Below are 24,738 nucleotides of genomic sequence, written 5' to 3'. Positions count from 1 at the left end.
ATATAATTAATATTATGAATTGCTAAAACTAAATATATTGATGGCCTAATATTAAAAAATATCTAATTTATCTCAAATCTATTTTTTAAAATTATAAAAAATAAATTCAGTTAAAATTATAGATTAAATAAAATAAATAACATGGTTTAACTTCTAATATTATGAAAAAAACTTATTTTCTCTAACTTGAGTAAGAAGACATTTTAGCAAGAAAAAAATTCAAAATAATAATGAGATTATAAGAAAAAAAGTTACTAATGTTTTAAATTGATGAAAAAATATAAAAAAATTATATTTGACTTTTTTTTATTGATATTGTGCAATGATTTAAATTTTAAAGAATATAAATTAGTAACCGTGGATTTATTAGATGAGAAAATAATAAAATAAAATTGATGAAAAATATAGGACCAAGTGACAATAATGATTTAGATTTTTTTTTTAGTATGAAAATTTATATTTTATAATATCATTATTTTAATAAAAAATTTAGAATTTTTATATAAAATTACTATTAAACTCACTTAAAACTTTTAAAACTCTCAAGTTTTCATACTCATCAAAATTTAATATAAGAATATAAAAAAAAATTAAAATTACCATTAAATCTTTAAAAAATTTTAAAATTTCAGGGGGCCAATGACCCCCTTGGCCCCCAGTTGGCTCTGCCCATGCTTTCAAGAGAAAATTCAGGTTTCATCTTCAGAAAAATTATTATTGGGAGAAAAAGTTATAAACTCCGAAAGAAGTAGGACCTGTTTTATTTTAACTATTGAATATAGTTGACAACTGTTAGTTGATGGCTGTTGTAGCTTATAATTGGTAATTAATGATAGTTGATTTATTTTAAGTGTTTAGTAATAACTATATTTAATTATTATTATTGATATATAAAATAACTAATAAAGATATAATTATGTAATTTATTTTATTATTAGAATAAATATAAAATTATAAATTTATTATATTATATTATATATTTATTATTAAATTTAATATATAATTATTAATTTAATATATTATATCATTTATTACATTATTATTTAATTTTGTTATTGAAATAAGAAAATAATTAAATTCTTAAAAAATAATTACATAACTTTAAAAAAGTAGTTATAAAGTAATAAAATAATTATTATTGTTAATAAAGAAAAAACTTATAATTAATTTTAAGTTTTTAAATTAAAAAGCATAATTTTTTTTATTATAAATAAGTATTTTATATTTTATATCATTAATAAAAATATTTTAATAAAGTTATAATGAACTAATTAAGATATTAAAATTATAAATAAAAAAATTAAAAATATTAATTGAGTTACATTAAAAAAACAATATAATATAAATAAATAATAAAATAAAATTAATTATTAGCTGATAAAAAATAACTATGAAAATAAAATTGATGCAAACTGTAGCAGATATGTATTATATCAGTTACTTATCAACCATCAACTCTATTTTTTTTTAAAATTTATCGATCACTACTTCACATGTGTTGAGTGTCTATTAACTATTAGTTATACCAAAAGATAAATCAAATATCCCTTTAAACTTTTATAAATTATTAATTAATGAAAAATGACTCTAAAAATAAAAATAATATAAATTATAACTGATAAATATTACATCAATTACTTATCAATTATCTATTTTATTTTTTTAAATTTATCAAATACTTTATTTTATATCATTAAACATCTATTAACTATTAATTATATTAAAAGGTAAATTAAATATTTTTTTAATTTTTTATAAATTATAAAATAAACATAAAAAAATCTATATGTTACCTTATCCTAATATCTTAAAAAGAAAAAAAAAAACAATAATAATATGAATTAGTTAGGGGATTAGTGGGAGGACATGGGGAATATGAAGATGTAAAATACCTAACTTAAACGTCAAATAACTGCTGTATATAGGAAGTGTTTTTCCTAAACAGAAGTGTCCACAAACAGTAAAAAAATAAATAAATCAGCAAGTTGCCGTGTAGGAACTCACATCAAATAGTTAGTGGAGTGGAGAGTGGCATACGAGATAGGCCTTCACGTGTACTTCCTATAAATGGCAAATCACCACAATCTTTTTTTTTTTTTTTTTCACCGAAGGTACCATTTTTTATTTTACAATCAATAAAAAAGCATATATTATTTTTTTAATAATTTAAAAGTTTTTGAGATAATTTAAATAGGAATATTATTAAAATTGTTTAAAAAATTTAATTTTAATATATGTATAAATTAATTCAAAATTATTCTTAATTATAAAAGTAAAAAAATAAAATTTAAAATTTAATTTAATTAATTTTTCATTAATTGATAATAAAAATTAAATGAGGACGCACCTTTTTAGATTAAAGATTATAATATAAAAGCCTCATAATTAATTTTGATTAAAATTAAATTTATAAATTTTGTAATTATATATTTTTTTTAATATAATATAATAAAAAACAGAATTGGGTTTGTGGGAATTTGGTAATTTGAGGAGTGACAAGTTGTTTCAGAGAGCTCCCATCAATCCATCAATCAACTTTAGGGGTGGGCTGGTTCATAATTGGGCGGGCCGCTTGGTCTGGTTAATCCACAACCGTTGCTTTTTCAGTTTCGTGTGTGTAGGAGAAATATAAGGCTTTGATTATTTTATTTTTAATTGTTAATCATTTTATTTTTGTTTTATAAAAAAAAAAAAATTTTAAACAAAAACTCATCTCCCACCCTTTTCATAAATTTTATTATGAAAATAATATTTTTATTTTTTAAAAAATATTAAAAAATATTTTTAGTAAATTGTAAATACACATGTCGGCGGGGGGAACAGTCTGTACTTGAGGTGGACCATGATTATTATTGAAGTTCATTAATTTTACAATTACAACAAATCGAGTGGAATCATCGGACGGTGTCGAAGTTATCTCACAATATGATTTTTTTATTAATATTAAATTATATTAAATATATTTAATATAATATAATTTATTTAATATAAAATAATCTATTTAATATAATTTAATACGACGTAATCTATGATATAATATTAAATCATATAATAAATATACCAATTTGAGTTAGTGAGTTAATTCGTGACACAACATAATTATACTCGTATTATAAATGGATCGATATGAATATAAATTAATCTAATATAAATTCTATATTTTCGTATCGTATTCATATCGTATTTACAGATCGTGTCTAAAATTATCACTCCTAACTAGATAAAAATTTCTATACATACAAAGATTTTTTTATATAAAAAATTAAATAAATCATGCATTTAAATATTAAAATATTATTTTTAAATTTTTAAAAATAAAATATTTACTCATTTTTATTCATTATATTTTTTAATTTTTTTTAATTTTATTTTAATTAAAAATAATAAATAATTTTTAATATTTAAAAATTAAAAAAATATTTTATTAAATCATAACTTATTTGAAAAATTAAAATGTTTAGTACTTATTTGCCTTAAAACTTAATTTTAAATTTATTTTATCATCCACTGAGTTTATTTGAATTTTTTTTTTCTTTGCTATGTTTTGTCCACTGAACATCTCTATATTAATAATATAGAAAAAAAAATAAATAAATTCAACCATAATAGATTCATTCTATTATAGTTTGGGATTAACTTAGTTTTAAAACCATTCCTAAATTGAAAATTTTCTAGAAGTGAGAGAGAATATTTTAATATAAATAAAGAAAGTTACAGTAAATAATCTTTATCTGACATAATTTAGAAGTTGAAACCATACCTTCCATTTGATAAGTGTCATATTCGAATCACTATTCTTCCCATTTCTCTATCGAACAAAAAAAGTTAAGGTAAATAATAATAAAAATAATAATACAAAGAGACCAAGGGAGCAAGGTAACAGCCTTTCTTGATGATGAAAAGCCAGAAATGTTAGATAGATACTGTTTGTTTTTAGTGTTGTTTATAGTAACAACAATTCTTGCTTTGTCAACTCATAAAAGCGAGATGAGATTGGAAAAAGAAAGAATATGGGGAGGGGACCCTTTTAAGGGATATTATTGATGCCACCCTCTTTTCTCTCTCTCTCTCTCTACAAGGAAAGCAATAGTTTGTGGAGCTAAGACCCTTGAATCGATAGGTCTACTTCATATGCCTAACTCAAGACTTATGATGTTAAGTAAAAAAATATAGAATAAATACATTAGACAAGAGAAAAGAAGAAATAAAACTGAGGGATTCATCCCAGTAACACTGCCTTGCATATAACATATAACGTAGCTGCCTTTGTTAAGGAATGAACAACCATATTAGCTTGACGACGAATTGAATGGATGGAGTAATGGGAACCTTGAGCTAGAAGAGACCGACAATCATCAATTATTACTTGGGCAAAGTTAGAGTTGATGAGGGAAGATTTACTCATACTTAATTCAAGAGTTGCATGATGGGAAATGGGGTCCCTTTGTTGTCCTTCCTTATACACTTAATTCATGTTTCTTATCTCAACAATCATTTCGTCACTTGTCAAAAGTACTCACTGTTTCAATGCCAACAGCTTGTTGTTTGGGGACATATCTCCCTAAATTTAACCCTAACTATATTAACATATATTTGACATTGAGATTAGATTTCAAAATTATTTTTTTTAATAAAAATATTATTTTAGATATTTTTAAAAAATATAAAATTATTTCTTTTTCTTAATCTTCATATTTGAAATTATTTTACTTGTTATTAATTATATTATAATTTTTAATTACAATTTAACTCTATAATTATTTTTATTAATCTGATTTAATAATTATCAAAATAAAATTTGCTCTCAAAAGAATTCATATTTTTACATTATCAAGTAAATAATTGAGGAACAAACTAGACAAATATGGCTTATAGTATTAGAATTGTTCCATTGAGATAGCTTCCAAATACAAACAAGTACCCGTCGCTATATCAGTTTTAGTAGCATTAATGACGAAGAAATGTCTACACAAAAGCACATGGCTATGAAGCTATGCTACTGATGGATTGCACTAAGCTCCTTTAGTCATTGCCTCATCATATATAGCCTTGGGTTCCATAGCCCATCCAATCAAAAGACCTTAATTACTAAGAAGTTTTTAGAAGTAAATTACGAGTTTTTAAAGTAGCAATTTATTTGAAAATTTTTTTTTAAAGGAGATACTTTTTTTTTTCAATTAAAAAAAAAAAATTTGTATACGTGAGCCGGGCTTGGACCAATTAATAATTGAAACTATATAGAAATTGGTCAAACTCATTTTTTTATTTTAATTATGAATAAATCGGATCGAAATTAAATTGAATCATTAAATTTGATTTAAGGCCGAACTTTTATTTAAAAAAAAAAAAAAAAAACTTGGACCTTTTGATATGAACCAAAATCGGAACCTTTTGAATCGATTCTAGATCATGATTTTAGTGAACTGTGAATTGTTAATTTCGAATCAACCCAAACTGAAACTGGGTTAGTGGCTGGGTCTGCATCTAATCATTCTTTGAATCTAATTATGAGGCTGAGGACTAGGATCCACAGTCATAAAGGAAAATCCAATGTGAATCGCCAAACATAACTCTGACCCATAAGCACATTAATGCAAAACCAATAATGATTTTTTGGTGTATTAGAAGGTGAAGCTGACAGAGCTCAACTATTTATAGTATAAGAACCTAAAACAAGTAAAAACAGATGACTCCACCAAAACTCGAAGCTTTAAGGTAAAGAAAAAGTTCTCATAGATGCTAATTGCTAGGCAGGCGCCATCATTTGCTTCCACTTAACCACACGTCGTTTTGGTCGTGCCCTCTATAATGAAAGCATTGACAAGAAAATTTTCACACTCGTCACTAAAAGCTTGGCCTGTTGGTTCACTAGAGATTGATTTAATTGGAGGACTAATAATGATAATTGCCAAGATAATCAAAAGATGTCGAAAACAAAACCAGGGACCAGTTATCTCTGATTTTAGTTCCTCTACCACATCATCCATGGTCACTAACTCAACTACTTGATTGGTGATTTATGCCCTTTTCTTTCCAGTCGTTGAAAGTAATCCATGGCCTTTCTATGACCTGGCCCTGACCCTGATACCATTGGGCTTAGCTACTTGTGCTATGAAAAGCCTGAAAACCCAAAGAGGACAAATCCATAACATTTTGATTAAATATAATTCGATCCGCTTTGTATCTAACCAATTTTATTTAACCCCTTTCAAACTCAACCCATATCATGTGAGGTCGAAATTCTCAAAACTCACTTCAATAATAATAAATTATTATTTTTCTTAAATATGTATTTTACTAAATAAATAAATATATATTATATAATAATTTATTGAAATAAAAAAATTTTTAAAATTCCCTACAAGAAAATCTGACTCGCCCCCTCTTGAGAGGGAGGGAAGGGGCGGGTGGGGGAAATTCCCCACCTCAAATTTGTTTTCGATTTGATGTGAACAGAGAGCAATCCCTGCATCCAACCTGCCCTGTACCATTTCTAACTATAGCGAGTAATTCAGTAATCCAACAGCCCAATGATGGACTGGGAATTATTTGACGGTTATGTTTGGATGCCATCACACCAACTGAAATCAAGGGGCAGGGTGCGATCCACAGCAAACAGCAACCCTCCAAACTCTGTGCAAATCATCGCCTAGATTATGTATGTTCTTAACAATAGGTGCGCGGAGCTTTCATACAAGTAGAAATACTGAGGTTAAGTATCAACTAGAATAGAAGCTCAAGTAACAGGCAAAAATTTGGAGCAACCCCAAAAATACTCTCAAAACAAAGTTTCAAGAAGCGTTCTAAAGGCTCTCAAAAAATTAAAAAAAAAAAAAAGTTTCAGCAATTATTCTAAAAATAGCAACAGCGAGGCTTAAGAAACAAGGTTGTCATTTAGGGACAGCGAGGCCATTCGATTAGTTGGACTATTAACCTGCTGCTGCTGAACGCTTCTAAGCACCTCAATGGCCTCAGCAACTTTGGCTTTCAGGGCTTCTGGAGACTCCAGCAAGTGCAAAACCTCAGTCTGGTCCATCTCTAGAAGCATGCCTGTCACCTTAGCAGCATTATCATGCTCCAACTGGTCCACGAGTGGATATAAATTTTCCCCGAGCAACTACAAGGGCACAAATATTCAAACCATCAAATGTTAACATACTCTATGGTGGCTTGGGCAAATTTCAAAATCTAGATATTGGAGTTGAACAAAAGAATACAGAATTTTATCAAATAATAATATCAACACTAAAACAACAGTGTAACAACAATCTGTGCTCTTTCATAAATGCCAAAATATATGACTTCCTTAGCAGAAATTTACCGTCCTCTGTTGTTCAGGTGTTGCATTAGCAAGGGCAGTGGCCAAAGCCCCAGCCTGCATAGGCTGTGAAAATGCAGCATCTCTAAATGGCATTCCCCCCATATCATAAGGAACAGGAAGCATGCCCCCAGGAAGACCAGCTATGGGAACATCAGGCATGTTGCGACCAGGAGGGTAACGATAGACACGGCCCCTAGGAAGCATCTGTAATTCACCATTAAATAAAAGTAGATTAAAATTTTAATATATAATTTCGAAGCATAAATACATGCAAACAAATTAAATTATTAGCTCAGATATGTCAGAGGAACAAAAACTTAGGGCAAACATCAAATCCCAATATACCTGTGGCTGCATCAGGGGAAGTGGTTGCTGAGGTTGCACTGGGCCTGCTCCAGATCTCCGGCCACCCGGGCGCTGAGCCTGCTGACTCGGTTGGACCATTGGAACAAAAAAATTTGGCCTCATTCCAGGAACCAGTTGCTGCTGATAACCAAGCCCATGCTGTCATATTTACAGAACAGGGTCAGTTATCATTGCAAGCCATTAAGAGTAAAGCAAACACGAACAAAATGAAGATAACTTTATCATATTGCTTGGCTATGATGATGAAAGAAAGGTAAATCTACAATTTTTATCACATTTAGCACTATCATTAATCAAGTATGAATCGCCACCTAAAAGTTTTTGGAGAAGGCAAAGGAAAATCTTAAGGTCAAACTTGATTTATAAAAGAACTACCTACTAATGGAAAGAGCATAAAAATTACAATCCACAGAGATGATCTCCTATGCCTAGCAAAAGCCATAACCCAAAATTTCACTGATTCCCTACTCAAACTATAATGTGATATCTAAAGGGCATAAAAATATAGCTCAACCTCAACTATCTTTAATAATGCCAATAAAAATGACCATGACAATTGGTAAACCATAGTAAAATACAATCAATTCATAAGCAAGTAGCATTTTGGGAATGGCAGGTCCAAGCAATTGTCCCACAAGTTAAGCAGCTCTCACCTGGGGAGGGACAATAGCAGGAGGACCTTGACCATAGAATAGTTGCTGTCCAATCCCTGGAGTTCCAGAGGGATAGATTGGCATACGAGGGCCAACTGCAGGTACCATTGCAGGAGGACGCATTTGTGAAAACTGTGCCTGCGCAGATGAAATGTTGTCCAAGCAAGAATAAGAGCCCGTGCAAGGAAAGAAATGGGAAGTTCACATCACCAAAAATACATCGAGCCGAGCAACACACTATTAAAAGCGATGCAATCCATGCACTCCTTAAATTACCATTACTTTCATATTTCAGCATCTCCAAATAGTATGTATGCTTGAAAAAGTTACCTGCAACCTGGCTTTTCTTTCTTCTTTCCTTTGTGCAAGTGCAACATACAATGGCTTGCCAACTACCATTTTACCATTCATCTCTGCGAGCTACAGAAGGCACAGAAAATGAAAATTGAAATCAAAAGAGAGAAACTAGAACAGGGAAGAAGAGAAACTGTCAATTAGCAGATATTGATAAAATATTAAATAGGCAGAATATAATATTACAGCTCGAGATGCTTCTTCAGCACTTGAGAAGGCCACAAAGCCTGATCCTCTACTTACACCATTCGGGTCACACATAACCTATTAAAACTCAGATAGAAAAATAAGAGAGATAAGCTACAGACGGAAAAGGAGATTCACACCACTTATTTGCCCATATAAATTCATCATGAAGGATGAACACTACAAACCTTGCATGAAGTTATTGCACCGAATTCTGAGAATAATTCCTTCAGTTTATCGTCAGTGATGCTATCCTCTAGGTTCTTAACATATAGATTCAATCCTTCAAATTTGTCAACCGTCTCCTTCAAAGTTTGCTCAAAACGCCCTTTTAATTCCATTTCTCTTTCAGATTTTTTCTGTGCTTTCCCAACATACCACTCCTTATCATCAAATGTCTTCTCATTAAGAGCCTCGACAGATCGAGCTGCATCATCAGGATTCTCAAAATTGACAAATCCAAAACATTTGGACTTTCCATCACCATCTCTCATAACTACAACACTAGTAATAGTTCCATATTCACCAAAAATCTTCTTCAAATCCTCCTCAGTCGTTGTCTCTGACAAATTCTTTACATAAACATTATTGAATTTTGTCTTATCCATAGCAGACTCTCTTTCCTGTTTGCGGAGGAAAGGTCCCACATAAACTAGCTTGTCATTCAGTAACATGCCATTCAATTTATCAATTGCATTTTTAGCAGACTCCTCATTATCAAATTGTACAAAACCATATCCCAAAGACTGACCCGAAGAATCAGTTACTACTTTGCAAGATAAAATATTCCCAAATGTGGAAAATGTGTCATGTAGAGCTTTGTTGTCAATTGCCTTGTCCAAATTCTAACATGAAAAACAAAAAAGGAGGTTGAATATCAGCATAAACTCAAGGCTGAAAAGGGAAGAAACTGCTAACACACTTAAAATGTTAATACCTTGATATATATATTTCCTGCACCACTTTTACGAATAGTAGGGTCACGATGAGAATACATTATCCTAATCGGCTTGCCATTGACAGGAGTGAAATTCATTACCTCTAATGCCCGTGCCGCTGCCATCATGAACAAAATTACAAATTTATTTGCATCAATCCATCAAAGGTATGGATAGTGTAAAATTTCACAAATAAATATTAAGACATGCTGCTAGTAACAATTAAAATTTTCTAACATGTGAAAAAAGTTGAAGAAGTTTTCTTTACTATTTTGCATTCACAAATTATAAAAAATTACATAGAATTACATAAGCAAAATAAACTTCAAAATCCTAGAATAAGACAAAGAAAAAGAAGTTTGGTGCCAAAATGAATAGACAAAACGGTCACACAACAAATTGTATAATCAGCATTTTTAGTTTCAGAAATGTTTCTAAAAGCTCAACTTTAAACATAAATCAATCCATTTTTATCACAAAATCTAATTGTTTTTCCGATGTAAAGCTGAAATTTCCCCACCATAGTGGACTGTAAATTACTAAATTCTCCTCTTTAACTTGATTAGTATCCACATTAAATGTAACACGAAAATGCACCATTTTGCTTAGTTTCTCATTGCTTGTGCTCTTAACCAAAAGATTACAAGGCATTTGGGTCTGGCCTAAGTCTAATAAGCAATAACGCACCTAAAAGATGAAAAATTGAATCTCTCACAGTTGATGTAGCTAGTTTATCTAATACGGATACACAGCATCACAATTCATATAAATATCAGTTAATTTATCAAATGCGCATAAATTAAGACTAACCATCATGGATGTTGCTATAATTGACATAGGCATAACCAAGGGACCTTTTAGTGGTCAAGTCCCTGCATACCCGAATCGATACGACCTGACCCATCTGATTAAACAAATCATAAAGCTGAGTTTCAGTCACATTGTGGTCAAGATCCCCAACATACAACGAGGTAGACACGAACTGGTTCACTTCATTGCTTGCCACCCCATTTGGAGCAGAAACCGGAGACTGCGGTTGTACCTGAACCTGAGCCATTCTCCAAATTTCACGCAACAAAACAAACAAACCCAGAAATGAAAAACAACAACAACAAAACCCTTAACTAATGTTGTTGGAAATGAAAACCAGTGACCAAATAACCGTTTGATAGGGAATATTTGGTTTTGGGTTTGTGATTTTTGGGTTTTTGTTAGTATTTTTCTTCTTTTTTTGATATGTGATATGTTGGCCGAAAATTTCTCCCAAAAATAGGGCCGTAGTTATAAGAGAGGTGATAGTTTGAGTGCGTAGATAGAAGAATGGGCAGCACGAGCGGCACCGCAAGAGAAGAGTTAGACAAGCTTTTGTTTATATAGTAGCAGAAGAGAAGTTGGGCGGTGACAACTGCCCCAACCCTAAAAGTAGAGGTTTTCATCATGCAATTGTCACCCTTCGATCTCTTCTACGTGGACCACATTAACTGGTTTCAGCCTTCACCGGAAACTTTGTCATTCCATTATTCTTTGTAAGGTTGTTTTTATAAAAATTACCCCAATATTTTGCAGAGGAGTGCATAGGCTTGTTTATTTTTTCTTTTTATGGATTAAAAAATTATAATTAATATAATTAAAAAGAATAGTGATACATGATTTGAGATACTAGATCCAAATTTTAACTAATGGATTCAACTTGTTAACCTAATTATTTCCTATTTCAATTTTATCTCTCATTTTTTAAGGGAGGAACTCTTTTTCTTTGCTTTTTAACTTAGGGTTTTAGGTTGTCATATTGCAACCCAATGAGCTTCTTCTGTCCCTCCAAGCAGAGAAAGGCCTATCTACCCTCCTCAACCTGTGGATTCCCCTCCTCGCAGCTAAATAGGTTGTAAATATTTTTAATTTAGTTGGTTGAGCAGTCGATTTTGTGTATTAAGGATTCCTTAAAGATTGCTCTTGGTATTTATTGTGATTTAATCCTCTTTATTGCCCGAGGTTATTTTAAAGTTTTAGATCTCCAACTTAAGAGATTATTTGAGAATGTTGATAGAATGAAGGGTCTATTCATGGAAAGTATCTCGTTGGGTCTAAATGAACAACCCATAAGGCGTGAGTGTGAGCCAATGAGCCCTACCTCCTCCATCCTTTATCGACTACAGTGATGAGCTTGAGTTTCTTGGCCGATCTTTAAGTTGTTGTTCTCTCTACCTTCTCCTTATAATCTAATCGATTAATAAAAATATAAGGCGAAATAATATATATTATTTATATTAAAAAAAAATAAATAAAAAATAAATTTAAAAAGTGTATAAATAAAAATATTTATAATTATATTCTTTTCATTTTTATCCTTTTTACACTTCAATTTAGAATATAAAAAAAATTAAAATTTAAAAAATAAAAAAAATAAAAATTTATCTTTATCTTTTATTAACTCATATTTTTTTAAATAAAAATAAAAAAATTATTTATCCTTCTATACTTTTATTTATTTCTCTCTCACTTCGTTCAAACAGACTCAACTGGTTGGCGTTCTTTCTGTTTACGGTGACGTCTGCCTCTGCAACGCTCTGTGGCGTGAGGGTTCTTTCCAACCGAGTTGAGTTTTGGGTCTGGCCCAATCTCAGCTAGGACTTTTTTATTCGTGAAATTAGGCTTTCTTTAAGAGGGGTTGAGTCTTTGTGTTATCTAGAATTTTTGGCCATGGGCTTGTCTTTGCACTGATCTTACAGGCCTTAATATTTAATAAATATTATTCTTAAAATTAAATTCTCTAAAAAAAATTGTATCTTAATTTTAAATACATAAAATTATAACTTGGAGTTATCAATTTGAGAAACGAACTCTGCTTTTGAGTATGGAACATCCAAAAAAGTAAAAAGCATAAAAATTATTTTGAGTTTAAATGCATAAAATGTATAATAATAATAATAATATTTATAATTTTTGTATATTAAATCTTAAATAAATATAATTTAAATATTTTATGAAAATATTAAAATTTTAAAATATAAATTATTAATTAAAATGTATAAATATATAAAAATAATAATATGAACAGTAATTAAGCGATTAAAATAGAGAGCGATATATCAGATGAGGGCGGTCGTTTTTCCCAGGCGAGAGCGTTTCAGTCTCTATCACCTGCACTTTTATCTTCACTTCCTCCGTCTCCGTTTCCCTTTTCTCCCCTTTAGCCCACCTTCCCAACACCATGCACTCCATTCTCCATCTCCATCTCCCTTTCACGAGCCTACGCGCCGCTGTTCCTCCTACCACCACCGTCACCGTTGCCTTCGCTCACCAGCTCCTTTGTCTTCCCTTGTCCCGCGCAGGCCAGAGATTCCTCCCTTTATCCGTCATTTCTTGGCCTCGTCGTTCCTCCTCTATTGCCGCAAGTGGGACCTTGATGGCTAATTCCGTACCGGTCTGTTACCTTATCCTCTATATGCTAGAGAATTAATTGTTCTCCGAAGTTCAGAATCGTCGTTTCCGTATAATTAACATTTCAATTTAGAGTTTCGTGATTGAATTAGTTCATTTAGTTGTTATATAATTTTACATGAACTGATTAGAGGAAATTCAATTTAATTTTGGTACTTGATTTGTTCGAGCAGTTTATTTCTCTGAAGGAACTGTGTTCTATTGATCAATCATTGATTCAAGTTAATTTTATTAATCAGTTAGTAATTATTACTTTCGTGCTATTTAACTTTCTGTTCGTTTATTGGAATAATATTTAAGCTAGTAGTAAGAGCAGAGGACGAATGCATAACTTTAATTATCTAGAATTTGCTTCTTGTAAGGTTTATTATGGAAAACGGGGTTAAGTAACACTGATGCGTATGAAATATTCTGTAATGGATGCATGATACACTTAGTTTGAATGCAGATTTGGGCTGCTCTTTTTGTTTTTGAATGATCCGACGTGCAAGGGCACTTGGAAGTTATATATTCGTTATGCTAATTCATATTTTTACTTTCTGCTGGAAATGCTGTTTGCATTTTGACTTATGGAGGAGCAAAGTGCTTTTCCTTAGTTCCTGGATGATGTTATTGCTTCCCTGTAGGTTGTTGGTTTGAGTGATGGATATTTGGGGTAAGAATGGGAATTGGGGTTTTAAAACTTGCTAATCAAAAGAATTAACGTCTAGAATTTTGAGCATTCAAATTTCTTGTTCTTCTTTACCTTTACATATTTTCCAACCTCATTCTTTTTCTGCATTTTATTTTTTAACTGGACCTGCTGTTATTCAGCCAGAAATCTTTAAATATTTCCGACCTCAATACCTCATCCATTTTCTGCATATGATTTTCTTTACCACACCTGCTATGCAGCCGAAAAATGGAGTTTATACAGTTGGTGATTTTATGACAAGGAAAGAGGATTTGCGTGTGGTAAAACCAACAACAACTGTGGATGAAGGTATTTATAAGATATATATTATTTGTTGGAGTACACCATATTCTTGTCACCCACTAATGTGCCATTGTTTGTGCAACAGCCTTGCAAACTCTGGTGGAACACAGAATTACGGGTTTTCCTGTGATTGATGATGATTGGAAGCTGGTAAGTTCTTCTTTCTCCTCCGCTCACTCCTTTCTCCTTTTTGGCATGACTTAGTCTATTATGCTAGTAAGATTCTCCCTGTGTTTTTTTCTTTATATTTTGGTTTAAAATGAATGAGAAGCATTCTACATCCAGTGCCTGTATGGCCTAATTTGATGGTTACTTGCAATCTTTATCTCTTAGCATTTTGCTTGGTTGCCTTTACCAATTTTTGGAGGATGTATCATTTACCTTGGAAACTAAATGGACCTAAAAAGCTTTGAAATCAATAAAAATGGCCTAACCTATTTTGTAGGGATTGCATGCAATCTCTAAGCTTGGCTTGATGCTATATTATGTCACATTCATTAAAAAGAATAAGCATGTATACTTTTCAATATCCTAATTGCTTTATTGTTCTTCTATTACATGAATTATTTGACACCTTTTAGAGTAGTTCTAACCTTCCCTCTTTTGAGATGTTAACTTCAATGTCTGGTTCAACATATTTGCATTATTTATATTAGCTCATTAACAGCTATATTTATGGGAATGATTTGAAGGTTCTTTGCTATTGTAGGTTGGTCTTGTGTCAGATTATGACTTGTTAGCATTGGACTCTGTATCAGGTAATTTGAAATCATCAAGACTTGGCTATTCATATTGTTTCAGAAAAGCCAATTCACTACCTTTTGACTAAAAATACCATAGATGATGTTGTTACGCCTGGACATTTCACATGAATCAAAATTGTAATTTAACTCCTGCATCCTATTCCAATTTGCTAGAAAGAACATTTATTTCTCCTTTGCAGTTATAAATATTTTTGAAAGATATAGTCTTAAGAATTTTTTTTTTAAAAAAACATTGTCTTGTCCAAAACAAAAAAGGAATTTCTGTTATGTAGTCATTTTTTATGTTTTACTAGAATGCACTCACATACATTTTGCAAGCATTTTATCGTTAGTGATCTAATTTGTCTACACTAAAGAAGTAAAGAATAACATTGGTGTGTTCTTATGACATGTTGAAACTTTATATTTTGGGTATGATTCATTGCTATGTTGCACGGACACAACACGGAACAATATATATATGTATAGCAAAATTCAATTCAAATAAAAAAATCGACTGAATCTATTTATGTAAGATATTCAGTTTGCGTTTTTTGGCAATTCTGTCTGGTTTGATTTTTTAATTCTAAGAAATTCGGTTTATTTAGTTTGATTTGGTTTTCTAAGAAAAAAAAAGTAGAACCAAACCAAATCGAATATATATAAATTTTTTTTAAATTAAGTGTTATTAGATCTTAAATTAGAGTTAAAAATTGGAAATATAATTGAAATTGGGTTTGAAATGATTTCACAATAAGCCCAAACCAATAAGTTGAATCAAACTGCACTGGTTTGATTTGCTTCGATTCCGTTTTCTCCCTAATTTGGTTTGTTTCAATCTATAAGAATTTCAGCTTATTTGGTTTATCAATTTTCTAGACTGAACCGACTGATGCTTACCCCTACGTATATATACATAAATTTATATATATAGCCTTTCATTTATAATAAAAAGAAAAATTCGTATATACTATCTAGTAAAATATTTTAAAATAATGTCAAACTTAAGAACATACAGTTTAATTCATAATAAATTATTTGAGACAGCTGTTACTTGTCATCATGAGATCCTCATATTTCAATAAGGTCACTATAAAGTAAATCCATTGCCAATACCTATCACTTACATCCAGCTAGTTTCCAATGCAGTTTCTTATTCTTAATTTTGTTCGGATTTAAGTAGTAATCTCCTAATATGATTCTCTTCTATCTAATCTTTTTTAGATTTCAACAATATATTTTTATTTTATTTTATTAATATGTAAAAAATTATGATGAAAAAATATTTGTAAAGTATCAATTGTGTATCCGACAAGCATAAGAATTGTGTCGGACAAGTGTCAGGCATTTTTCGATTCTTTTTTTTTTTTTGTTGGACATGGTTTGAAGTGTTCGATATGTGTTGGGCAAGTCTTGGACACTACTTGCCCTTCGCTGAAGGTGTGTTGAGGCATCATAGTTTAACAGCAAGTGGTAGATATTCTTATCCTTCAAAATAGTTTGCAGTAATTTTAAAGTTTTGAAAATTGGACAATATCAGTCAGTCCAACCAATTAAATGGGAAACTGGTGCGGGTTTGTTCTGGTTTATTGCTATATGTAATGCAGAATAAGAAGTTTAGAATTTTATTTTGGAATTTTAATTATTATAGAATTAGAAATTTGAAGAATTTTTATTGTTTAGGAATTTTATTATTATTAGGTCTATTATTTTTCTAATTTATCTTATTTAGTATTTCTAATTAGAGTTGGATTATGATTTCTATTCCTAATTTGATTAGGTTGTAAGTTCTATAAATAGAGCTAATTTTCTATTATTCAGTAGCTTTGGATTATGATTATTATTGAGATTAAATAAAATTATTGAGAATTAGTTCTTTTTTCTAAGGATTGGTTCTTGATTTCTTTTCTTCTTAGTTCTTTCCCTTTGTACAACATCAATTTTGGTATCAGAGTCTAAAATCGAGCCAAATTTTCATCGCTTTCTGCAAAATTACCAGACTTCCCATTCCTTAGATTCCCACTATTGTTTTTGTCCTTCAAAATTTTTCCTTGCTGCCTATAGTTCAAAAAAAAAGTCAAAAACTAGAAGAACCTAACAACTCGTCGTTAGCCGATCTGTCTCTTCGCATCGTTGGAACTTTAGTTTGATGCCCTTGGAGCTTTAACCCAATGGATCGGGTTTTCATATCATCTTCCTTATCCAACAAACTCACCCTTGTTTTCGGCAGAAATAACTCTTAAAAGCTGAATTTTGAGTTTTTTTTTTTTTCCTTGAAGTAAGGTATGTTTTCTTTCTTCAAGTAAGATATGTTTTCTTACTTCAAATGTTATGAAAACTTATATTGAGAGGCTATAAAAGGAGATCAATTACCACAAAAATGTTCTTGAGGAAATTAATTATGACATTTGATTTCATAAGGGTCAATTACTATCTTTATGTCATTGGATAGATAATTATAGTTATAGACGTGATCGTGAAAGGTATTCTTTCTTACATGGTGAATATCCAGAAGTTAAATAGATTTTACTAGACAAAGAAAGGGAATATGAAGATTTACAACATTTCTTATAAGTTAAGGAAAGAGAGCTTGAAGAATGTAGAAAATAACTTGTGATTTCATATGTGAAAAAATTGAAAGCGCAGCTTGATAAGTTATTAAAAGTAGAAGTACAAGTTGATGAGTTATCAAAAATAGAGCTTAATAAGTTATCGGTAGCTGTGCAAGAACTTAGAGAAGAAATTCAAATTATAAATCAAGGAAAGAAGCTTGACGTTGAAGATAAACAAAAAGGAAAATTCGAAGAGCAGCTTGAAGATGAGAACGAGGGACAAAGAAACCAAGGTTGAAGAGTATGAGATTGAAGAATCCAATGATTCAAGTCTTGAGCATTCACATGTTGAAGAGCCTTTTTCAGAGTAAGAAATTGATAAAACTGCACAATCAAAGCTTGAGGAAGATATATTGGGGAATGAAAAAGATTCTATGGAGACATCAATGAAAATTGAAGATCCTATTGAGTTAAAGGGCATTTTAACTATTGTTCTAATTGATTTTATCTGTCCAGATGTTTCTAAAAATACAAAAGCGAGTGCAAACTTCTTCAAATAATTCTTATTGCTATCGCCCAAGAAGATCATATTGTGTGTTCTCCTTACTTGGTTCTTGATCTTTCAACACTTTAAAACTTGATGTCGGGTTTTCTCCAACCAGGGAGAATAATGCAGAATAGGAAGTTTTACAATTTTATTTTGGAATTTTAATTATTATAGAATTATGAAATTTGAAGAGTTCTTATTGTTTAGGAATTCTATTATTATTAGGTCTATTATTTTCTAATTTATCTTATTTAGTAATTAGAGTTGAATTAGGATTTCTATTCCTAATTTGATTAGGTTGTAAGATCTATAAATAGAGCTAATTTTCTATTATTCAGTAGTTTCGGATTATGATTATTATTGAAATTAAATAAAATTATTGAGAGTTAGTTCTCTTTTCCAAGGATTGGTCATTGATTTCTTTTTTTGTTGGTTCTTTCCCTTTGTTCTAAATCAATATGTGAACCAAATGTTTAAAATTGGAAGAAAAGTTTTGTTGGGGGGGGGGGGTGGGGGGTGTGTGAAAGAATCATTCAAACTGATTAAGACTACTTCGATTTAAACCAAAAATTTTTGGAAAAAAAATATAAAAGAAAAGAGAGTCCTACCTTGTTTAGATTAGATTTTTTGGGCAGTGCTTTTTGTGTTATGGTTGTTATTTTAGTTTAAAATATGAAATTTGGTGATTTGGTGGTGGACCTTTTCTTTCCTCTTGTTTTCCTCTTTGAGTAATGACTTATATAGCATGGCACTTGAATTTAAAATTGATGTTTGATGATGGATGCATTTGAAAATCTTTCTATAATTTACTAAATTTTAAACTTATAGTGATGACATATACTGGTATCGTAAACATTGTTCATATCTTATTATTTGGGTTTGTATTTGTTTGTGATGGAACTTTTTTGACATATTTTAGGGGTTTTTAGCACTAAAATGAAGCAGAAAATAAATAAATAATAGTTTTTAGTATAGCAGGGAAATTAAATATACTGCCATTTTGCAACATTTCTTACCTGCATGAATTTTTTCTGTATGTCAACTAGGTGGTGGAAGAACTGATAACAGCATGTTTCCAGAGGTTGACAGCACTTGGAAAGTATGTCAAAGCTATCTTTGAAACAGTAATGTATACAAATTACGCATGGTCACAGCATAACAAATTATTTTGTGGTAGTTAACATCTTTTGTCATTTGTTTTGCAAGTTTACCTGAACACTTGCTTCCTCTGCACTCTGAAGTGATAAATGGCCTCAAAGTATTCTTTTTCATCTTTCTTATTGTTTTCTTAGATGCAAAGCTGACCTTAGCATAACAAATCAATATGTCAAGAGAGCCTTAATTTTTATTTTTTTTTCACTTGGCTTGCTGCATGATTGTTTGCTGCTGTTTAATATTGTTTGCACAGATGTCCATTCTGGTATGTAGGACTTTTTCTTTCAGGGCCTTCTTCAACTTGGTCTTTGTCTTCCAATTGCTTTAATATGTGTACATTTCCTTCTATCCTCTGAACTGTCTCATAATTTGCACCCAACTAATTTTTCAATCAAAACCTCTAAATGAACTATGGTCTCTTGTGGAGTAAAAAAAACGAAACAGTTCCTCTTTCTCAAGCACCTCTCTTTGCATTCTGTAAAATCTAAAAATTGCTGGATTGTTTTAATGAAAGTTTCATATAGAGTAGATATGTTTTTGTTGTAAAGGGCCCTGATCCTGTGCACTCTGTTCGTGCAAAGAAATTTGGTTAAAAAAATGTTTTCCATGACCTTGTCTTGTCTGTTTAAATTCATGAAACAACCTAAATCTCACTAAGAGAGAGAGCATAATTTTGGTTGTCTGGACTTCTGACCTCCCAGTGGCTCAAGAAGATATTTTGACGTGGTTCATTAATGATAATTGCAGACTTTTAATGAGGTACAAAAGTTACTCAGCAAAACTAATGGGAAGGTTGTTGGGGACTTAATGACACCGGCCCCAGTTGTTGTCCGCGAAACCACTAATCTTGAGGATGCTGCAAGGTTCTCTCATGCCCTTTGCGTTCCCCCTTGCTTGTTAATTGTGTTTGATATTTAAGCCATCTATTTACCTTTATTCCCAAAAGGCGGAGCCTAAATTAACTTCTTAATCTCTGTCTTGTATCAGATTGTTGCTGGAGACAAAATATCGTAGACTTCCAGTTGTTGATTCTGAGGGCAAGCTGGTAAGGGATGTCCTATTTTTTCTTTTGACTTGTCATCATGTGCAATGGTGGTTTTAACAAACCATTATTCCTACTCTTGAAGGTTGGACTAATCACAAGAGGAAATGTTGTAAGAGCTGCACTTCAGATAAAACATGCCACTGAAGGGACAGCGTAATATCCAAATGTTCTGCGAGGAGTTGGAGTAGTGAAATGGCAAGCTGGATCAATTTGTTTCCATGAACTCGTTCAAGTTCAGCAAAGAAGAGGTTGGAAGGAGCTTGGCTACGTGCAATTAGGGCTTATGCTGTACCTCATTTTTGCTGTTCCTACTACACTGTTAAGCTACAAATAATTGCCCGGCTTAGGGACCAATAATTTTTGTTGATCCCTCCATTTTACCACTAGTCCTCCCTCATTAATTGTCCGATAAAAGGGAAGGGACAAAAAGTGAAAAAGAAAAAAAACTGATGTAGATATATCGTTAGAGATAGTTCTCGATCTTATGGAGCACATTATTCTATTTAGAATGGAGGCTTCTTTTGTGGATTTATGATGTTGAAGAATTGGCTTAGTATGCCTGGGTTGTCCTTGCTTCGTCATTGAATTTGGGTAGTTGTAAGTACTTAAATTGCAAGAGCTGACTTATCTTTATCCTCTAAGGCCATGCTTGTTTGCTGAAAATGAATGGTGCACAAGCCTCAGAACATTCAAAGGTTACGTATATTTATGCTGTGCAGATATATGGTACATTTTGAACCCAGTTTTCTTAAACCAGCAGTGAACATTGTCGAGTATCCTAGATGATTTATACAGGAAAAATGTGACCAATAATATCTCAGCTTTTGAAAGCCTTTTTTTTTTATATAAATAAAATCGATCCGCTAATCGTGGGGCAAATGCTTGTCATCTGTCATCTATTCATCTAAAAAGTGGTAAATGAATTTGTAAACTAAGCATAGGGAAGAGCACAAGTCAAAATAGGTTTAGGTAAAATCAGTGTGTGATTCGGGCTTAATTTATATAATTTTGTTGTTAAGTAGAGAAGAGAATGAATGGAAAACAATCAGAGGAAGCAGAATGGCATTAAGTTGGTCCCATCGTCATGATCATCCTGCACTACCCAGCCAGGATAGCAATCACTCTCTTCTGGTGCCCACAAGCCCCCATTTAAACAACAGTGAAGAACCAGAAAATACCTAACTCCAAATCTTATCACTTTAGTAGTTATAACTTTAGTGGTTAGTATGGCTATTTGCAACAACTGCAAGATTGTAGGCCATACATGTTCCCCCCTCCTCACTGCTTTTAACATCCCCCACACTCTCTCTCTCTCTCTCCCCCCCCCTGAGAAGGGAAAGAAAGCAATTCCTGCCCAAGTCCCTTTCTGTTATATTGTATTCATTTCTTCTTCTTCTACTTCCAAACTCAAAATTAGTGAAATTGGAAATTGAAACAAAGCTGTTAAGTCATAATAACCCAACTAATATACATTTATCAATTATACAAGGCCAAAATTTCCTTACCCAAAATTATAAAAATAAAAAAAGAAGGGGAGAAACCCCAAAAAGAAAAATCTAAAGATGAAACTTGCTAAATACCAATAATCCACATAATTTTTTTTTTTTAAATTAAGGCTGCATCATTTCATCTGCCATAACCTTAACATACCTCACTGGCGCATGTTAGCAGCTACTATAATCATAGCCGCATCCACTCTAGGAGAAGAAGAAAAAAAGGAAGAGACTTTGTTTTGTTCCTCTAATTCCTTTCCCACTCAACATCTGAATCTTCCGCTTCTGGTAGCTTGTTCAAGTCGACCCTCTCCACAAAGGACTTGAATTCTGAGCAATCAATCGCCGATTTGTTGCTGCTATTGTTATTAGTGCTATTGCTACTGCTACTGCTACTTCGATGGTGATCATGGTGGTGGTGGTGGTGGTGGTGGTGGTGGTGGTGACTCAAAGCGGTCTCAAGAGCGTCGACTCTAGCTCCAACCTCGGTTGCTTTTTTCCTTATCGAAGCGGCCGACATGTCACCGCATACTCCGCCGATGCTTTCTCCCGCCAAAAACTCGGGGAAATTAAGCCTCGCCGACGGTCCTCTCAAATAGAAGACCGCCGTGTCATAGGCCCGAGCCGCAGCCACGGGAGTTGAATATGAGCCGAGCCAAATCCTCGAGCGCTTGTTGGGTTCTCTTATCTCAGCCACCCATTTGCCCCACTTCCTCATCCTTATCCCCTTGTACTGTCTGTCGCCGTCCACCGCTCCATCTCCTCGCTTCCTCGTGGCCATCGCCTTCTCCACTCCATTTTCCATCGCTTCAAAAAAAAAAAAATTAAATCGACCAACCACTCAATATTCCCAAACACCCACTTCCCTCTCCAGAAGCAGAAAAGGTAGCGATGATCCCAACTTCGGAAATCAGCAAGCTTTCATGGTACAAAAGATTCGTGCAGCTATGGGTTTATGGCTATAGCCGGGTATGAAAAGGGGCAGCCATCTGGGTAATCTTACACGTTAATGGCGATTTTTGTTTTGTATTTTTTATAAAAAAAAAGATGGGTGATAAAAAATCAGAAAATCCAAATTCACCGACACAGATCTTTGTGGAAATTGTTTAAAAGCAAAGGAGGGTATGAGTGTGAAGGGTGTGTTTATGTTGTTTTGCCCTGTATGTTATGAGAGAGAGAGAGAGAGAGAGAGAGAGAGAGAGATGGGGAGAGGGGGCAATAAACATAGTTGCTTTCCTCTTGGCATTTCAAGGCCTTGTTTGGAAAAGAAAGAAAATGGAAATTAATTAAAATAAAGAAAAGTGGGTTTTGCAATATTAGTGGAATATGATGTTATGGTATTAAATTATTACATAAGGAAGTATGTATTATTTGCTAGGTGGTGATGGGTGGTGCGGTGATGCCTTATGTGGGCAAGTGAGGTGGTGGATTTCAAAGGTTGAGGAGGAAATTATTTGTTACTTGGTAAGGTCTTAGGGCAACCCAACATAGATATAGATTATAGTATAAACATTATTTTTTTTTAATATTATTTTTAGGCTAGATTTTGTTCATAGCACCAATTTTTTATTTAATTATTGTATTAATAATGTAATAATTAAACACATATTTTGTAATAAAAAAATAAAATTTAAGTTTTAGTCATTATTTTTTTAAAAATTAAGATAGTGAGTACTTAAATATAAAGAATATATTTTTAATCACCGAATAAATTAATTAAATTTTAATAATTTTATTTTATAAAAAAATTAATTTTAAAAATATTAATATTTCATAAAACTTAAAACTTTAAAATTAAAAGGGTAAAAATTATAGTAAAAAATAATTAAACTAATATTTCTCTTTTAATATATATATATATATATAATTAAAATACAAAAAATTAATTTTAGCCGATTTAGGATTATTTGGTTAGTGAAATTATGGGGTCCGGTGTAGTAATAAGATGTGGGCTCCACGTGGTGAGAATCACAGTGAGGCCCACCTTTCTGTTAGACTCCGCGCTCGCAGGCAAATTAAAAAAATAAAAAAGTAGGTCGGTGGTCGGTGGATAGATACCGTTAGGAATTGACTTTCGCTCCTCCACGCAATAACGATTTGTGTGGATGGACTATTTTGTCCTTAGAAAATATCATCTTTCTTTCAGAATTTTGGGGATACTATGGGCATTTCATTTTAAATTGCCCTACTAATTTATTCATTCACATTAAGGCGGCCTTTTTTATTTACTATGTTTGATTTTACCTTTATTTTTTTATGATTAATGCTCTGCTTATTTTGTAGAAAATAAATAATTTAAAAATATTTTTTAAGAAAATTAATTTATGTTTTGTTATTTAATTATAATATTAAAAAAGTAAAATTATTTTTATTATTTATAATATATTGAAAACTTTTTAAATTATAATATTAAAATATATATAAACTATTTTTATCATTATAATGAAAAAAAAAAAGAAAATATGTAAAATAATAAACTGTAGTGTTGCTTTGCATTAGCCCCCGTGAACAATGCTATTCCAACATCATCAGCTGCACTGGGACTTTCATACTATTGATATGGAATTAGAAGAACTACATCCCAAAAATTAACTAATGTAAGTTAAAGAATCTAAGTCTATATATATTTTACATTGAAATTTCATATTTTCAATGTGAGATATATTAGTGTGACTAGTTCTCCCCCACATAATTCTTCTTTCTTCCTTCAATTTCTTAGTTTTTATTCTTCAATCGAAAATAAAATTGACTTAAAAACCATTTTCTTTTATGAACATAAAATTAGAAGTTCATTAAAATGAAAGGGAACATGTGGCCGTGCGGGGAGAGAGGGGTTAAGGACTAAGAGAAAAAAATAACCCAAAACCCATCAACTCAGAAGTTTCAACTTAGTCCATTACAAAGCAAAGAGAATCAGAGAGGAAATCTCCAGAACATGCTGAAAGAGACAAAAACTATTTACCATAGC

At 31.6% G+C, this 24,738-nt stretch overlaps 3 protein-coding genes across 3 annotated transcripts; 1 reads left to right on the top strand and 2 right to left on the bottom strand.

Annotated features, from left to right (window-relative positions):
- Nucleotides 1–6,704: 6,704 nt before the first annotated feature.
- Nucleotides 6,705–11,194, bottom strand: LOC110651323 (polyadenylate-binding protein 4). The gene is made up of 9 exons (XM_021806623.2): nucleotides 10,629–11,194; nucleotides 9,818–9,936; nucleotides 9,069–9,725; nucleotides 8,881–8,958; nucleotides 8,671–8,760; nucleotides 8,341–8,478; nucleotides 7,667–7,825; nucleotides 7,322–7,525; nucleotides 6,705–7,117 (listed from the first exon to the last, which is right to left on the bottom strand). The coding sequence occupies exons 1-9, from the start codon at nucleotides 10,873–10,875 to the stop codon at nucleotides 6,875–6,877; spliced, it is 1,935 nt and encodes a 644-aa protein (XP_021662315.2). The 5' UTR covers nucleotides 10,876–11,194; the 3' UTR covers nucleotides 6,705–6,874.
- Nucleotides 11,195–12,897: 1,703 nt separating this feature from the next.
- Nucleotides 12,898–20,918, top strand: LOC110651324 (CBS domain-containing protein CBSX1, chloroplastic). Its single transcript, XM_021806625.2, has 8 exons — nucleotides 12,898–13,242; nucleotides 14,154–14,241; nucleotides 14,321–14,385; nucleotides 14,945–14,993; nucleotides 19,124–19,176; nucleotides 19,980–20,095; nucleotides 20,220–20,277; nucleotides 20,360–20,918. The coding sequence occupies exons 1-8, from the start codon at nucleotides 13,030–13,032 to the stop codon at nucleotides 20,432–20,434; spliced, it is 717 nt and encodes a 238-aa protein (XP_021662317.2). The 5' UTR covers nucleotides 12,898–13,029; the 3' UTR covers nucleotides 20,435–20,918.
- A 788-nt stretch (nucleotides 20,919–21,706) lies between these two features.
- LOC110651325 (ethylene-responsive transcription factor RAP2-10) lies at nucleotides 21,707–23,206 on the bottom strand. The gene has a single exon (XM_021806627.2). It carries the CDS (start codon nucleotides 22,573–22,575, stop codon nucleotides 22,018–22,020), a length of 558 nt encoding a protein of 185 aa, XP_021662319.2. The 5' UTR covers nucleotides 22,576–23,206; the 3' UTR covers nucleotides 21,707–22,017.
- Between the last annotated feature and the right edge of the window lie 1,532 nt (nucleotides 23,207–24,738).

The sequence above is a fragment of the Hevea brasiliensis genome, chromosome 10 (genome assembly GCF_030052815.1).
Source record: "Hevea brasiliensis isolate MT/VB/25A 57/8 chromosome 10, ASM3005281v1, whole genome shotgun sequence".
Lineage (NCBI taxonomy): Eukaryota > Viridiplantae > Streptophyta > Magnoliopsida > Malpighiales > Euphorbiaceae > Hevea > Hevea brasiliensis.
This window is presented reverse-complemented; position numbering and strand designations above follow the sequence as displayed.

What these genes read in the sequence shown, in the direction of transcription:
- LOC110651323 (XM_021806623.2), bottom strand. Translation starts at nt 10,875, where the DNA reads ATGGCTCAGGTTCAGGTACAACCGCAGTCTCCGGTTTCTGCTCCAAAT. An exon ending in CAGGAAATATATATATCAAG is followed by an intron (nt 9,726 to 9,817) that starts GTATTAACATTT and finishes TTTTCATGTTAG; the next exon opens with AATTTGGACAAGGCAATTGA. An exon ending in TTCCCCTGATGCAGCCACAG is followed by an intron (nt 7,526 to 7,666) that starts GTATATTGGGAT and finishes GGTGAATTACAG; the next exon opens with ATGCTTCCTAGGGGCCGTGT.
- LOC110651325 (XM_021806627.2), bottom strand. Translation starts at nt 22,575, where the DNA reads ATGGAAAATGGAGTGGAGAAGGCGATGGCCACGAGGAAGCGAGGAGAT.
- LOC110651324 (XM_021806625.2), top strand. Translation starts at nt 13,030, where the DNA reads ATGCACTCCATTCTCCATCTCCATCTCCCTTTCACGAGCCTACGCGCC. An exon ending in AGGTTGACAGCACTTGGAAA is followed by an intron (nt 19,177 to 19,979) that starts GTATGTCAAAGC and finishes TGATAATTGCAG; the next exon opens with ACTTTTAATGAGGTACAAAA. An exon ending in TTGATTCTGAGGGCAAGCTG is followed by an intron (nt 20,278 to 20,359) that starts GTAAGGGATGTC and finishes CTACTCTTGAAG; the next exon opens with GTTGGACTAATCACAAGAGG.